At 42.2% G+C, this 16,291-nt stretch overlaps 3 protein-coding genes across 5 annotated transcripts; all 3 read left to right on the top strand.

Annotated features, from left to right (window-relative positions):
- The first annotated feature begins 1,680 nt into the window (after window positions 1-1,680).
- LOC108075742 (aminopeptidase Ey) lies at window positions 1,681-8,560 on the top strand. 2 transcript variants are annotated; one of them, XM_017168292.3, is made up of 7 exons: window positions 1,681-1,755; window positions 5,007-5,532; window positions 5,599-5,754; window positions 5,813-6,670; window positions 6,734-7,283; window positions 7,539-8,059; window positions 8,205-8,560. In XM_017168292.3, exons 2-7 carry the CDS (start codon window positions 5,015-5,017, stop codon window positions 8,431-8,433), a joined length of 2,832 nt encoding a protein of 943 aa, XP_017023781.1. In that variant the 5' UTR covers window positions 1,681-1,755; window positions 5,007-5,014; the 3' UTR covers window positions 8,434-8,560. The 2 variants fall into 2 exon arrangements, with proteins under 2 accessions (XP_017023781.1, XP_017023782.1); XM_017168293.3 differs by lacking the exon at window positions 1,681-1,755 and adding an exon at window positions 4,190-4,348.
- Window positions 8,561-8,738: 178 nt separating this feature from the next.
- LOC108075743 (aminopeptidase N-like) lies at window positions 8,739-12,651 on the top strand. Its single transcript, XM_017168295.3, has 7 exons — window positions 8,739-9,020; window positions 9,498-9,963; window positions 10,032-10,187; window positions 10,244-11,101; window positions 11,154-11,703; window positions 11,761-12,281; window positions 12,338-12,651. The coding sequence occupies exons 2-7, from the start codon at window positions 9,506-9,508 to the stop codon at window positions 12,564-12,566; spliced, it is 2,772 nt and encodes a 923-aa protein (XP_017023784.1). The 5' UTR covers window positions 8,739-9,020; window positions 9,498-9,505; the 3' UTR covers window positions 12,567-12,651.
- A 192-nt stretch (window positions 12,652-12,843) lies between these two features.
- On the top strand, window positions 12,844-16,228 carry LOC108075700 (aminopeptidase Ey-like). Of its 2 annotated transcripts, none has more exons than XM_070287468.1 (6): window positions 12,844-12,914; window positions 13,094-13,723; window positions 13,786-14,643; window positions 14,698-15,247; window positions 15,303-15,823; window positions 15,876-16,228. In XM_070287468.1, the coding sequence occupies exons 2-6, from the start codon at window positions 13,098-13,100 to the stop codon at window positions 16,120-16,122; spliced, it is 2,802 nt and encodes a 933-aa protein (XP_070143569.1). In that variant the 5' UTR covers window positions 12,844-12,914; window positions 13,094-13,097; the 3' UTR covers window positions 16,123-16,228. The 2 variants fall into 2 exon arrangements, with proteins under 2 accessions (XP_070143569.1, XP_017023713.1); XM_017168224.2 differs by having other exon boundaries at window positions 12,902-12,999.
- The last annotated feature ends 63 nt before the right edge of the window (window positions 16,229-16,291 follow it).

Genomic DNA, 16,291 nt, shown 5'->3' with positions numbered 1-16,291 from the left:
GTTTGCGGCAATTAGCCAAAACGGCAGAGCGAGTCCCTTGTCATGAATTATATATATATACTTTCATGCCAAGTTAACCCATGGAATGCTGTCTAAAAATCTTAAAAAAATTAATTATTAATTATATACATATAAATATATTTCAAATATTTAAATTTTATATATATTTATATTTTTTTAAAGCAATTTAAATGCTTTTCTTATAAAGTTTGTCTTTACAATCAACAGTGCTTTCCAAAATAATAATAAAATATTTGCCTTATAAGGGAAATTTTACTTTTTATTTGGGAATTAAAGATTCTTACCAAATAAACATAATTATAATGATTAAAAGTAGTGAAAGTTAATAGCCAATCTTATATGTATATTCGTATATTTAAAACCGTAACAGAAAAATCACTTAACAAAAAGTGATAATAAAACATTTCATTTCTGAAATCCAGTACCGATTCCTTTTCTTCTTTCCCAAGTGTTAATTAAATTCCATAGAATTGAGCACCTTATTTTTAAAGCTCCCTCAAGTTGGCGCCATCAAAAACATAAAAATACCCAAAGGGTTAACCCCCAAGTGCCCCCTGTGTGCAAGCCAGCATGCTGTGTGCTGTGTGTCTGTCTGCACAATCGGTTTGTTTTGGTTAGCTTTTTGCCCCTTTTTTTGCCTTCTTTTCCGACCGTGTTTGTGTTTTCGTATCCTCTTATCTCTGGAGCAGCCGCCATGGGGGGTCGCCTCAAGAAAAAAAGGAGGTTTTGGGTTGTTTTTTTTGGGTGGTGAACTCTAGGGTCGAGTGTGGCTCAAGTAGCTGCTGGCATACGAGATAGAAAGAAATGGGTTAATCAGCGCAATTAAGGTCAAAAACACGTAGTGACATCTACCGCTGTATGCGTGTGTGTGTGTGTGCAGTGTGAATCAAAATTGCGCATACGCCGGGTAAGCCCTGCCATTATTTCATTGCAATCTCCCGCCGTGTGTCTGTGTCTAAGTGTGTGTATGGGTCACACATGTGCTATTTTTTATACCCTTTTAAAGGTTACTATAAATAAGGGATGACAGAAATTGTCAATATGTGGATACTGGAGCGATATTTGAGCGATATCCATATTTTTAAAATGAAATAGCATTTTTCGATAATATCAATATTCTTAAAAATCAAAATTATTTTGAATTATCGATATTATCGATATTTAATAACATTTTTCGATAATATCTATATTTTAAAGTAAAAATCATTTGCATATTTTAAATGTCGATATATCTAAGATAAAAATGTTATTGATAAGATATTATATCTGACTTTTTTATCCTTTATATGCACACATATCCATTTCAGCTTTCATAACCCTGAGGTCGCAGCCAAGGCATCCCTGCTTTACAATATTTTTTAGATTTCAAGGGTATCAAAGTGTCTTATAGCTTTGTCTAGCTTCCTTCTTTGTTTTCCCTTTTCTACTTTTTATTTTTACGCTGCTCTCTGCAAGCAAAAAATAAAAAATAAATAAAAAAAGATTCTACCTTTTCGCTGCGCCGACGCCAAAGCTGCGATTCGGTCTCTAAGCCGTTGACGTTTCACTGGGGAGCTCTTCTCCCCGCCGAGTGGAACTCTGCGTGTGTGGGTGTGTGCGTGAGGTGGCGGGGCTATAAGACGAAAGCGCGGCGCTCAGGAAACTTCAGATTCGCGTCGACCGTCGAACAGGTCGCACACTCGGTCCTCGTTTTGTCTAGTTCTCCAGCGTTTGGATTTTGTGGCGCCTTAAACGGTTCGTTGTTAGAATTTTTTGTGTGTCAAGCACCTCGAGTGCAGCAGCAGATTGACAAAAAAAACCCAAAAAAAATAATTGGAATAACCCCGAAATCACGAGACAAAACGCACCAAAAAAAATGTTTAAAGTGATTACCCAAAGTGTGCTAAGAATACAAAACAAGTTTAAAGTGCTGATTTTCGGTGCTTTAATTATCATGCTGCAGAACAGCTGAAAACAACAATAAATAATTAGATATTTGACAAAAGAAATTAAAAATAAGAAGCAAAAGAAAGCCAGTTTTAGCTGAAAAAAATCTAAACTGACTTAAAAAATATTAAATTAATCAAAAGAAATTAATAAATCATATGAATACAAACATATAAATAAAACACTAAGAAATAAACAAATTAGATTATCAAGGAAAATAAAATTAATAGCAAATAATACAAAGAATTCCATTAAAAAAAAGTTTAATTAGAAGCAACATATGTCCTCCAAAATTCTTTGTGGTATCTAAAATGAATAGATTCCTTTAAAGAACATTTTTGAGCCACCAATTAAAACTTATTACAGATAACCCTTTGTAGAAACTAAGAAAAATCGCTTTATTGTTAAGACTTTTATTTTAAATAGTTTGTTTTTAAAGGTAATTATAGTAAACTATAAAAAACCGGCTAGCATTTTCAAATGCTGGCAAATCAATTAGCGGAGAACCCATCTAGTTTACAAATGCGGTCAAATTAATAGCAGTAAAGTTTTCTGCTCATAATATTAAATAATAAAAATATGAATAATACATAACAACTTTAATAATAAAATTAAACATAAAATTCAAAAGAGCATTCTTAACATTTATATATATTATTATAAAATTTAATAGAACTTTCTTATCATTTATTTAAGTATGTAATTACAGAAATTTTTTTTAATCAAGTCACTGGTTTATCCTTGTTTAACTTAAATAAATGTATTGTTTAATAAATAAAATAAAATGTTTAAATAAATGGGAATATTTTATTCCTTAATCAGTGAAACTGCTCCTATTTCCCCAGCCATTGTAAGGTGTTAAAAGCAATCTATAGTTCAATTGATAAGTCAATGTCAAGTCCAGCACGTGTTTCACAATTGCGGCAAGGGAAGTACCACGTAAAAGTTATTGACTAAGGTTAATTAAATAACAGTGAGTAGGTTAAATATTTAGTATATTTTATAGTTCTTGTTATGGAGAATTTGTTTTTAGAAAAGTTAGTATTAAGAGAAAGTTTTCTTAACAGTTTCCAAATACTTATTTATCAATTTATTAACAAAAATATATTATCAAGTTTTGAATTAACTTTTTGATGACAACTTTTTACACAATTAAAAGAACGGCTTTAATTTCCGAATTAAAAATTATATTAAATAAAAATGAATATTACTATTTGTAAATCATTTATAAGTAGGTGTGATTATAGGTGAAATCCTCCAGAATAGTTAATGTTTGTTAACCCAAATCAATACATTATCTTCATGCCTATATGCTAATCACTCAGGTTCATTGACCCGCAGTCGCATTTACATGTATTAATTTATATACATATGTATATGCACTCAAAGAACATGGAAAGCCCAAGCCAAAAAAAAAAAACTAAAACAACTTTTGCATAATTAAGAATGACAGAAGGAAGGAGAGGTGCGCAGAGAAAATAAACTAGCTGGGCGTTGCAATCTGGTTTATCCAGTATATATAGAAATATGTATGCAAGTTTGCTTTATCTTTTGTTCTTGGGAAAGGAGACTTGGTCTAGGAACTGGAGAAAAGGAAGATGACAGTAAAAGAAGCCACATTTTAATAGTTTCGAAGCCTTTCAAAGGGCAAAGAAGTGTATAGAAAATGAAAATGAAATTAATTTAAATCCTAGAAACCCTTAAAAATTCAATTTAAATTATAAATTTACTCTTTACAGAGCAGTTATTGCTATTAATTAAAAGCCAGACAAGCAAAACATAAATTAAAAGCTAAACTAAATAAATCATTTTTGAGAAAAACACAAAAGGCAGGGAACTGTTAAGTGTTGATTTATGATTGACAGTTCAGAGATTTATTAAACAAGTTTACAACTATAAAAACAAACAAATTAAATTCTAAATAATAGTGTTGAATGATTTACAAACTGAAATATAATTTATAACTTGCTGTAAAAAATTAATTCAGAGAATAACTCAGTTAAAATAAATAGAAAACAGAAATGCCTTATTAAGTGATTATTTTTATTTTTTATTGATATATTATAGCGACATTATTATCACTTATTATTCTGAAATTAATTTGTATTGCACACTGTATTTTATCTTAAAATATTAGCCACTAAGCCCACTGTGCTTAGGATACTGTAGCTGTAAATAATCAAAGAACAAGGAAAAGGCAAATCAAACAAAATAAAAAGTACACCAAAATCAGTATTAAATTGTAATCTCAAGTGAACTTATGCAGATTTAATTAGAATTTAAGTTTATTAATATTTATTTTATTAAAAAGGAGTTAGAGACCTTCAAAACTACCCTTTCAGTGATCTCGTTTTATTTATTTAAAATCATTTAATCAAAGTCTTGAAAATGAACTAAAAAGGTATATAACTTACAATTTTCAATAGTAAATAAATAAATCTCTCATTTAAAAACAGTTTATAAATATAAATTAAATACAAGTCAGGTAAACCACGTAGACTCCACATAATGTGAGGAGGAGTGGAGTCTCCTCTTTGGGTTTCATTGGCCCAGACCTTAATACGTGCTCGGCATTTCGAGTTGAAAAAAACTAAACAATGGCAAAGAAAACATAAAAACAATTTGCATTAATTGAAAATAAAGAAAACAGTGGCAAAGTAAACATAATAAATAAAAACAATTTGCATTAATTTGAAGTAAATCAGCGAAACCGCAAAAAGTACAGTAAAAAGTGTGATTTTATGCAAACAGTAAATGCGGGTTAAGAATGACGGCTAAGAAAAATGTATTATAACTAATACATATATTAATATATATAAATAAAAATAAAATATAAATGTGGATAATATATTTTCAAGATATTAAAATCATTAAATAAAATACAACTTAAATATAAAATAAAATATTTAATAAATTCCCTATTCTTGTCCAGTGTCCCTGCTAAGTGGTGTCCACTGTACACGATTTGCCAAAGTGATTTAGTTAATTGCTTCGGTTTGCTGCGCTTGAACACCCCTCAAAAAACAACTTAACTTAATTTCCACTTCCCTCTTCCCCAGAATCCCCCATGAAGTGGTTTCTCTTGTTCGTGGTGGCCCTTGGCCTGGGCCTAGCCGCGGCCTCCACCGATTCCCAGTCGGATTCCGACGAATCATCCGAGTCTGGAATCCAGTTCGAATCCGGCTATAACTACTACCGCCTGCCCACGTCGTTGCGTCCGCAAAAGTATCACCTGCGCGTTTTCACTCAGCTGGAGAATCCCGAGGATCTTCGGTTTACCGGCAGCGTGAAGATCCTCATCGAGGCCCTGGAGAACTCTAAGAACATAACGCTGCACTCCAAGAATCTGACCATCGACGAGTCCAGGATCACTCTGAGTCATGTCAGCGGTGGTGATAAGAAGGATAACTGTGTGTCCTCCACGTCGGTGAATCCCAGCCATGACTTTTACATCCTCAACACTTGTCAGGAGCTGATTGCCGGGAATGTGTACGAGCTGTTCCTGCCCTTTGCCGCCGATTTGAATCGACAGCTGGAGGGTTACTATCGCAGCTCCTACAAGGACCCGGTGGCCAACAAAACCAAGTGGGTTTTGGGTTTAGTAATTTGTGTAGAAAGTCACCAGACTAATTTGTTATTTACTTCTTAAAGATGGATCTCAGTCACCCAGTTTGAGCCTGCTTCAGCTCGCCTGGCCTTTCCCTGCTTCGATGAGCCCGACTTCAAGGCGCCCTTTGTGGTCACCTTGGGTTACCACAAAAAGTACACGGGTCTCAGCAACATGCCAGTGAAGGAGACAAAGCCACAGTGGGTTTTCTAGACTTATAAATAAGTTTCCTTACTGAAAAACCCTCCTCCCTTGCAGTGAATCCCTTCAGGATTATGTGTGGACTGAATTCCAGGAGTCAGTGCCCATGTCTACTTACCTCATTGCCTACTCCGTCAATGACTTTGCTCACAAACCCTCTACTCTGCCCAATGGAGCTCTCTTCCGCACCTGGGCCCGTCCCAATGCCATCGATCAGTGTGATTATGCCGCAGAGTTTGGACCCAAAGTCCTCCAATATTACGAAGAGTTCTTTGGCATCAAGTTCCCGCTGCCCAAGATTGACCAGATTGCCATTCCTGACTTTAGTGCCGGAGCCATGGAGAACTGGGGTCTGGTGACCTACAGGGAAATTGCTTTGCTCTACTCGGCGGCACACTCCTCGCTGGCGGACAAGCAGCGCGTGGCCAGTGTGGTGGCCCATGAGTTGGCCCACCAGTGGTTCGGCAATCTGGTGACCATGAAGTGGTGGACGGATCTGTGGCTCAACGAGGGATTTGCCACTTATGTGGCTAGTTTGGGAGTGGAGAACATCAACCCAGAGTGGCGGGCCATGGAGCAAGAGTCGCTGTCAAATCTGCTGACCATTTTCCGCAGAGACGCCTTGGAGAGCAGCCATCCCATCTCGCGACCCATTCAGATGGTGTCGGAGATCTCCGAGAGCTTTGATCAGATTTCTTACCAGAAGGGTTCCACGGTGCTGCGCATGATGCATCTCTTCTTGGGCGAGGAGTCTTTCCGCTCCGGCCTGCAGTCGTATTTGCAAAAGTACTCCTACAAGAATGCAGAGCAGGACAACCTCTGGGAGTCGCTGACCCAGGCGGCGCACAAGTATCGCGCCTTGCCCAAGAGCTATGACATTAAGAGCATCATGGACTCGTGGACACTGCAAACGGGGTGAGTCTGGGGGTTATTTTTATTCTTTTAAGACTTTACTAGAGTTGTATCCTTTTCCTCTAGCTACCCCGTGATCAATGTGACCCGCGACTACTCTGCCAAGACAGCCAAGCTGAGCCAGCAGCGTTATCTCCTCAACACGGAGATCGCCCGTGCCCATCGCGGAGGCTGCTGGTGGGTGCCTCTAAGCTACACCACCCAGGCCGAGCAGGACTTCAACAATACGGCGCCCAAGGCCTGGATGGAGTGCGGCAAGGAGGGCCAGAGTCTGCCCAAGACCATCAAGGACCTGCCAGGAGCCGACCAGTGGGTGATCTTCAACACCCAGCTGTCGACGCTGTACAAGGTGAACTACGATGCCCAAAACTGGAAGCTCCTCATAGAGACCCTGACCGGCGGCGACTTCGAGCGCATCCATGTGATCAACCGGGCGCAGCTGATCGATGATGCCCTGTACCTGGCCTGGACCGGGGAGCAGGACTACGAGATTGCCATGCGGCTGATCGAGTACCTGCAGCGGGAGAGGGAGTATCTCCCTTGGAAGTCGGCCTTTGAGAATCTGAAGCGCGTGGGCCGCATTGTCCGACAGACGCCCGACTTTGAGTTCTTTAAGGTAAGCTCTGGGTTTTTTGGTATCCGTATCTGAGGGATTTATCTGTGCCCTGGCGTAACCCCATTCTCCATTTGTATTTCGAAACGAAAAACTTTCAAAATTGCTCACACCTAACATCCACTCGTAAACACTCGCGAACGAAAAGTTGTTCTTTGTCGTAAGTCTGAGATTAAAATCTTTATAGAGTCCACAAAAATATATTTTATTGATCAAATAATAGTAACAAATATTTCCCCGTTCGAACCCCGAAAACAGCGCTACATGAAGAAGCTTATTGCGCCGATCTACGAGCACCTGAACGGCATCAACGACACCTTCAGCTCCATTCAGCAGCAGGATCAGGTCCTGCTCAAGACCATGGTGGTGAACTGGGCGTGTCAGTACCAAGTGGATGACTGTGTGCCACGGGCAGTGGAGTACTACCGCAAGTGGCAGGCGGAGCCGAATCCCGACGAGAAGAATCCGGTGCCCATCAATGTGCGCAGCACTGTTTATTGCACCGCCATCAGGCACGGATCGGATGCCGACTGGGAGTTCTTATGGACGCGGTACAAGAAGTCCAATGTGGCCGCCGAGAAGAGGACCATCCTGACCGCTTTGGGTTGCTCACGAGAGGTCTGGGTGCTGCAGCGCTACCTGGAGCTGACCTTCGACCCCAAGGAGGCCATACGCAAGCAGGACTCGATGTGGGCCTTCCAGGCGGTGGCCTTCAACGAGGTGGGCTTCCTGCTGGCCAAGAAGTACTTTATGGACAACGTGGAGTTTATCTACAAGTTGTGAGTATTTATTTGTTAATAAATTTCTTAATTTTGGTTTGTTTTGTTCATTCTGTTCAGTCTGTCTTCTGTTCATTCTGTTCAATCTCTCCACCCTGTTCATTATTCCTTACTGACATCTTCTTCTTATCTCCTCTTTTTTCAGCTACCATCCCCTCACCAAGGACATGTCCCGTCTCCTGTCGCCGCTTTCGGAACAGGTCATCACCCAGACCGACTTCAATGAGTTCAAGGACTTTGTGAACAACTCCCGGCAGTCGCTCATGGGCCTGGAGCAGGCCATCCAGCAGAGCCTCGAGATAATGCTCACCAATGTGCAGTGGAAGGAGCGCAACTACCACCAGATGTCCCGCTCTATCCAGCAACTCCTTTAGATTGTCCAGCACTTAGACTCTCATCAGCTCATTTAAAAAAGGAATCTCTCCAAGGAATTTCAGCAGCAGGAATATTATGAATATTTAAAGTCCCTTAAATAAAATATTTAATACACTCTTAGTATTATTCGTCTGTGTCAACAGAAATAATGTTTTATTTTTAAAAAGCTTTTGGAAAAGTATTTAAATTTAAAGAGCTGGTGGGGTAAAGAAAATTCTATCATTGTTTTCCATCAACTATTTGGATCACCCAAGTTTTGAGTTTATTGTTTGGCTGCTAAAGCTTGTAATCTTTCAGTTTTTCTAGCTAGTTTTTATACCTTTCCTCTTTTTGAAATCGAAACGTAAAAGTCTTTACACTTGTTTTTAAAGCTGCATTCGGTCGCCGTCCTCCGGCGAGTTCATTAGTGCTATTTGTTGATTGCGGAAATCGTTTTATTCGGTTTTTTGCTTCCCTTCCAGAAGTGTAAGTGCCAAGAACCCTTAAAAAGGTATGCAAATCAAGTGAAATCCAAGTGAAAGCCCCCATAAACATAAAGCCCGACGTCTGGAATATGTCATAATAATTTGTCAAGGTTCTGGTTCTGGTGAGAACAAATTGTAATTATTGGCTACAGTGAATACTAAAGCAGCAATAAAAAAATAAAGAAATCAACTTCTTAATTTCCGTAGTGAACATTGAACTCTTGATTGGAATTTCAATATAATTCGATTCCTTTGGCTTGTTTATTTACATTTCGAGCAAAACAGGTCATTGTTTGAGTGCTGATTACTCACCGTAAATATATACATTTAGCTTTTTATTAATTACCTAAGTAGAAACAACTCATTTTGTGTTTACAGTTCACAAGTTCAGAGAGATTATGTATTTCGATTGGCTTGAAAATGATAAGGATTTTTAATGATTTTGTAGTAAATGAAAACTTTACTTCCTGATTTCCTATTTTTTTTTTTTATACAACATTTATCCTTTAGGCAATATCTACTGTGAATAATTTATTGAACTAATTCAGTTAATTTTAAATGTTTACTTAAAGTATAGAGTTTTTCCCATTCCTCTTCAGAGTCTTCCATGAAGTGGCTTATATTTTTTGTGGCATCCCTTGGACTGGGGCTGGCCTCCTCCAGCTATGACCACTACCGCCTACCTACCGCTATTCGGCCCCAGAAGTATCACCTGAGCATCCTCACTCATTTAGATGGTCCCAAGGCCCTTACGTTCTCCGGGACTGTGAAAATCCTTCTTGAAATCCTGGAAAACACGAATAACATAACGCTCCACTCCAAGGGCCTAACCATTGATGAGTCGCAGACAATTCTCACCGAGCTCAACGGCGAGGAAAAGCAGGATATCTGTGTGTCCTCCACGGAGGTGAATCCCACCCACGACTATTATATACTGAATACGTGTCAAGAATTGGTGCTCGAGAATTACTATGAGCTGACTCTTTCGTTTTCCGCCGAAGTAAATCGAAAGTTGGTCGGTTACTATCGCAGTTCGTACCCCGATCCCGAGGCTAATGAGACGAGGTGACAAACTGGCCACGGAACAGAAAATTATACGGCTAGCTGACGTTTTCGTGTTGTTTTCGTTTTAGATGGATCACCATGACGCAGTTTGAGCCAGCTTCAGCACGCTTGGCCTTTCCCTGCTTCGACGAACCCAGCTACAAGGCCTCCTTCCTGGTGACTTTGGGACACCACCAAAAATACACAAGTCTCAGCAATATGCCGGTGAAGGAATCGCAACCCCAGTAGGTTATTCAGCTTTTAAATATTTTTTTTACTAAACATCCCTCTTCCCTTGCAGTGAATTGATCCTAAACTACGTGTGGACCGAATTCCAGGAATCAGTGCCCATGTCCACTTACCTGGTGGCCTATTCCATTAATGATTTCTACTACAAACCCTCAATCCTACCCAATGGAGTTCACTTCCGCACTTGGGCCCGACCCAATGCCATCGATCAGTGTGATTATGCGGCAGAGTTTGGACCCAAGGTGCTCCAATACTACGAAGAGTTATTTGGGATTAGGTTCCCGCTTCCGAAAATCGACCAGATCGCCATGCCCGACTTCGAGAGCGGTGCCATGGAGAACTGGGGACTGGTCACCTACCGGGAGACCAATCTCCTGTACTCCAACAGTTCCTCCTCGCTGGATGCCAAAGAACTCGTGGCCAGTGTGGTGGCCCATGAGTTGGCCCATCAGTGGTTCGGCAACTTGGTCACCATGAAATGGTGGACGGATCTGTGGCTTAACGAGGGATTCGCCACCTATTTGGCCACCATGAGCGTGCACCACATCAACCCGGAGGGAGGCATCAAGGAGAGACAATCGGTGGGAGACATATGGGAGACTTTCCGTCAGGATTCTTTGGAGACCAGTAACCCCATCTCCAGGCCGATTCAAATGGCATCGCAGATCGTGCAGAGCTTTAATGTGATCTCCTACAAAAAGGGATCCTCGGTGATACGGATGATGCACTTGTTCCTGGGAGACGAGGCCTTCCGCGCCGGTCTGAAGACCTACCTTGAGATGTTTGAGTATTCGAATGCAGAGCAGGACAACCTCTGGGAGACGCTCACCCAGGCGGCACACGAGAGTGGCGCTTTGCCTAGAAACTTCAGTGTCAAGACCATCATGGACACCTGGACTCTGCAAACGGGGTAAGGTGGGTGCTTGGTTAGGAATTTTAATGAATAACTAGTGCTCTCACAGCTACCCCGTGGTCAACGTCATCCGTAACTATGCAGAAGGCAATGCGGAGCTCACCCAGGAGCGCTACCTCCGCAACTCCGAGGTACCGCGTTCCAAATATAAATCCTGCTGGTGGGTGCCCCTGAGCTACACCACACAGTCTGAGCTGGACTTCAACAACATGTCGCCCAGGGACTGGTTAGAGTGCAGCAAGGAAGGCCTGAGCCAGCCCAAGAAGATCGAGAACCTGCCGAGAGCCGACCAGTGGGTGATCTTGAACACCCAGGTGGCGACGCCCTGCAAGATCAACTACGATGCCCAGAACTGGAAGCTGCTCATCAACACTTTGACCACCGGTCGTTACGAGAGCATCCACTTAATCAATCGGGCCCAGCTAATCAACGATGTCCTGAGCTTCGCCTGGACAGGAGATCAGGACTACGAGACCGCACTGAAAGTGGTGGCGTACCTTCCCCGGGAGCGGGAGTTGCTACCTTGGAAAGCGGCTTTCAGCAACATAAGGCTTATAAATCGCATAGTTCGGAGGACAGCACAAGGGGGCTTACTCAAGGTAGGTTTTGTCTATTGGATGATCTTGGAATCCTTCACTGAAAATTTCCACCCTCAGCGCTACATAAAGAAGCTGCTCCCACCGATCTACCATTATGTGAACGGCATCAACGACACATTCGCCTACATACAGCACCAGGATGGAATCGCGCTGAAGATCAGCATTGTGAGCATGGCGTGTCAGTACCAGGTGGAGGATTGTATCCCTCGTGCACTGAACTATTTCCGTGAGTGGAGGACGGAGCCAAACCCCGACAAGAATAACCCAGTGCCCGTCAATCTGCGCAGCATTGTGTATTGCACGGCTATCAGGCACGGATTGGACGAGGATTGGGAGTTCCTGTGGACGCGATACAAGAGATCCAATGAGGCGGACGAAAAGGTGGACATGCTGAACTCGCTGGGCTGCACGCGGGCAGTGTGGCTTTTGCGCCGGATGCTGGATCTGAGCTTCGATCCCAAGAGCGCGATTCGCAGGCAGGACTCGATGACCAGCTTTAATGCGGTGGCCGACAACGAAATAGGATTCCAGCTGGCCAAGCAGTACTTCATGCACAACGTGGAGCTCATCTACAAGTTGTAAGTATTAAACACTACTTAGAGATTCGTTTTCAAGTATTAACCCTTTCTCCCAGCTATCAACCTACTGTCAGGAGCATGTTAAGGCTGCTGACACCGCTGTCAACGCAAATTATTGACCCCAAGGAGTTCCGTGAGTTCGAGGACTTTGTCAGCAGAGCGCGGCCTTGGCTGAAGGGCATTGAGGAGACAGTCCAGCAGACCCTGGAGAAAATGCGCATCACAGTGCAGTGGAAGGAGCGAAACTATGCCAAGTTCAACAGCGCCATCAGGAAGTTCCTGTAGGAACCAGACATTGCCGTCTGCTGTGGAAAATAAAACATATTTGTTACTTGAAGTTCCTTAAATAAATTAAAAATATTTATGCTTACGGTGCTCTAATTAATGGCGAGTTAAGCTCCTCGAAAAAAATGATTATAAGGTTAAGAATATGATCTAAGGGCAACAAAAAAGAATTACAATTTCATGATGTCATATTTTATGGTTCATAACAAAAAAAAAAATAGACACCCAGTGCTATCAGTCAGACACCGGTTTTTGCCGCTCTCTGAAACCTAGCAATCGGAAAGTATATAGTTCCGAACAACCACAAAACGAGGCCCATTCAATCTCCGGCTTTCTAAGTGTTTAGAGGTATAATTTCAACGATTACCGCTGATTCCTAGTGATTGTTTGTGTGCTTGTTTACGATTATAAAAATTTAATAAATAAAAGAAAAGTATGTAGATAAGAGATTAGCAACAAATTAAAACTTAATAAATTCCACTTAGTAACATATATTTAAATATTTTTAACATTAATCTAATTAACAGAATCATGAATTGGGTTCTGCTTTTCGCTTTAATCCTATTTTTGGGCTTTGCCACGACTAGCTCTGATTTAAACTATAACTACTATCGCTTGCCGGCGGCTCTGCGACCCCAGAAGTATCACTTGAACATCTTAACGCTACTGGACAACCCAGAGGAGTCTCGTTTCAATGGAACTGTCAAAATCTTAATAGAGGTCTTGGATAACACCAAGAATATAACTCTACACTCAAAGGATTTAATCATCGATGAATCCCAGACAACCTTAACCCATGTCAACAGTGGCGAGAAGAAGGATAACTGTGTGTCCTCCACTGCGGTCAATCCTGCCCATGACTATTATATCCTAAACACATGTCAAGAACTATTGCCTGGCAATATTTACGAACTGAATCTGTACTTTTCCGCCGATCTGAAGACTCAACTTGAGGGGTACTACCGCAGTTCTTACGAAGATGCTGTGGCAAATGAGACAAGGTGGATCACCATCACCCAATTCGAACCAGCTTCAGCTCGTCTGGCCTTTCCCTGCTTCGATGAACCCAACTACAAGGCTCCCTTCGTGGTCACTTTGGGACACCACAAAAAGTTCACTAGTCTCAGCAACATGCCAGTGAAGGAGACAAAGCCACAGTAAGTATTACGTCTCAGTACCTAAGTAATGATTGTCTCATTATTAAAACATTTCCTCCCAGTGAATCCCTCACAGATTACGTGTGGACTGAATTCGAAGAGTCAGTGCCCATGTCCACTTACCTGGTGGCCTATTCCATAAATGATTTCTCCCACAAACCCTCAACCCTACCCAATGGAGTTCCCTTCCGCACTTGGGCCCGACCCAATGCCATCGATCAGTGTGATTACACCGCAGAGTTTGGACCCAAAGTCCTCCAATATTACGAAGAGTTGTTTGGGATCAAGTTCCCACTCCCAAAGATCGATCAGTTCGCCGTGCCCGATTTTGAATACGGTGCCATGGAGAACTGGGGTCTTGTGGTTTACTCGGAAACCACTCTCCTTGTCTCTGAGACTCACTCCTCACTGAATAGCAAAATGAATGTTGCAGGTGCTGTGGCTCACGAGTTGGCCCATCAGTGGTTCGGCAACTTAGTCACTATGAAGTGGTGGACCGATCTTTGGCTTAACGAGGGATTCGCCACCTATGTGGCCAGTCTTGGCGTAGCTCAAATCCATCCGGAATTGGACTACTTAGAAATGGACTTCTTTCAAAACCTGCACACCATTTTTCAAAGGGATGCCATGGAAAGCAGTCATCCCATCTCGAGGCCCATTCAAACGGTAAAGGAGATTAACGAAAACTTTGATGATATTTCATATGAGAAGGGATCCTCGGTGATACGGATGATGCACTTGTTCTTGGGAGATGAGACCTTTCGGTCGGGTCTTAAGACCTACCTTCGGAGGTATAAGTATAAGAATGCGGAGCAGGATAACCTCTGGGAGTCGCTCACTCAGGCGGCACACGAGAATGACGCTCTACCCAAGAACTACGAGGTCAAGACCATCATGGATTCGTGGACACTGCAAACGGGGTGAGTCCTTAAAATCGTAATTGGAAATGTTGTGTGTATCTTTTTCTCTGATAGCTACCCTGTGATCAACGTGACCCGTGACTATGCATCGGGGACTGCGGAGCTCACCCAGGCGCGTTATCTTCTCAACTCCGATGTGTCCCGTTCCCATCATGAAGGATGCTGGTGGGTGCCACTGAGCTACACCACGCAGGCGAAGCTGGACTTTAACAACACGTCGCCTGAGGACTGGTTAGAGTGCAGCAAGGAAGGCCGGAGTCAGCCCAAAACGATCAACAACTTACCAGGAGCTGACCAGTGGGTGATCTTCAACACGAAGTTGTCGGCGCCCTATAAGGTCAACTACGATTCCCAAAACTGGAAGCTTCTAATTGAGACCCTGAACAGCGAGCACTTCGAAAGCATCCACGTGGTCAACAGAGCTCAACTGATTGAAGATGTCTTCTCACTAGCCTGGACCGGGGAGCAGGACTACGAGACAGCACTGGGAGTGATGGAGTACCTTCACCGGGAGCGGGAGCTGCTACCTTTGAGAGCAGCCTTTGAAAAGCTAACGACTCTTAGACGTCTTGTTCGAAGGACTCCAAACTTTGGTTATTACAAGGTAGCCTTGGTGCAATATTTAATGAGTATTCTCTACTATAGTCCCCCATCCGCAGCGCTACATAAACAAGCTGATCGCCCCGCTCTACCAAGAACTCAATGGAATCAACGACACCTTCGGATCCATCCAATCCCAGAATGTTTTACTGCTAAAAACGGAGTTGGTAGACTTTGCTTGCATGACCCAAGTCTCCGACTGTGTGTCCAGATCCAAGGACTACTTTCGGGAATGGAGATCAGTGGCTAATCCTGACGAGACTAACCCCGTGCCCATTGAGGTTCGAGGAACCGTTTACTGCACCGCAATTAAGCATGGCAGCGACGAGGATTGGGAGTTCCTGTGGACGCGGTACTTGAAAACGAATGTGGCCGCCGATAGGGATACCATTTTGCTTTCCTTGACCTGTACGCAGAATGAAAGGCTTCTGCAGCGGCAGCTGGATATGATCTTCGATCCAAAGGGCGACATTCGGATGCAGGATGCTGCGGCGACTTTCGATTCGGTGGCCGCCAACGGAGAAGGATGGCTGCTGGCCAAGAAGTACTTAGTGGAGAACCTGGATCACATTTACAAGTAGTAAGTGATTCTATTCAGTTATGTGGTAAATATTTATATACTTTCTCCTCAGCTTCTATCCTGTGACCGCTTCCTTAGCACAGCTTTTGCCATCGCTCTCCGACAAGGTCAACACCAGGCAGGACTACAATGAGTTCAAGGACTTTTTGGACAGCTCCTGGGAATACCTGAAGGACATTAAGCAGGCAGTCCAGCAGACTAAGGAGAATATGCTGATCAGTGTGCAGTGGCAGGAGCGAAACTACCAACAGTTCTTCCGAGCCATTCGACAGAAACTTAACGAGGTCGATGAAAAATAAAATATTCCAAATAAATTGATATTATAAGTTTTTATTTTCAATATAACTAAATCAATGGTTACTATTAAATAATTTTAGAGATAGAGCTCTCTGTCTCATTATCTTTCTTTCTGACTTTCTTCTTTTCCTATACATATTGCATTCGAATATTTTGATATCTGTTTTAGAA

This window comes from Drosophila kikkawai, chromosome 3R, assembly GCF_030179895.1.
Source record: "Drosophila kikkawai strain 14028-0561.14 chromosome 3R, DkikHiC1v2, whole genome shotgun sequence".
Taxonomy (NCBI): domain Eukaryota; kingdom Metazoa; phylum Arthropoda; class Insecta; order Diptera; family Drosophilidae; genus Drosophila; species Drosophila kikkawai.
This window is presented reverse-complemented; position numbering and strand designations above follow the sequence as displayed.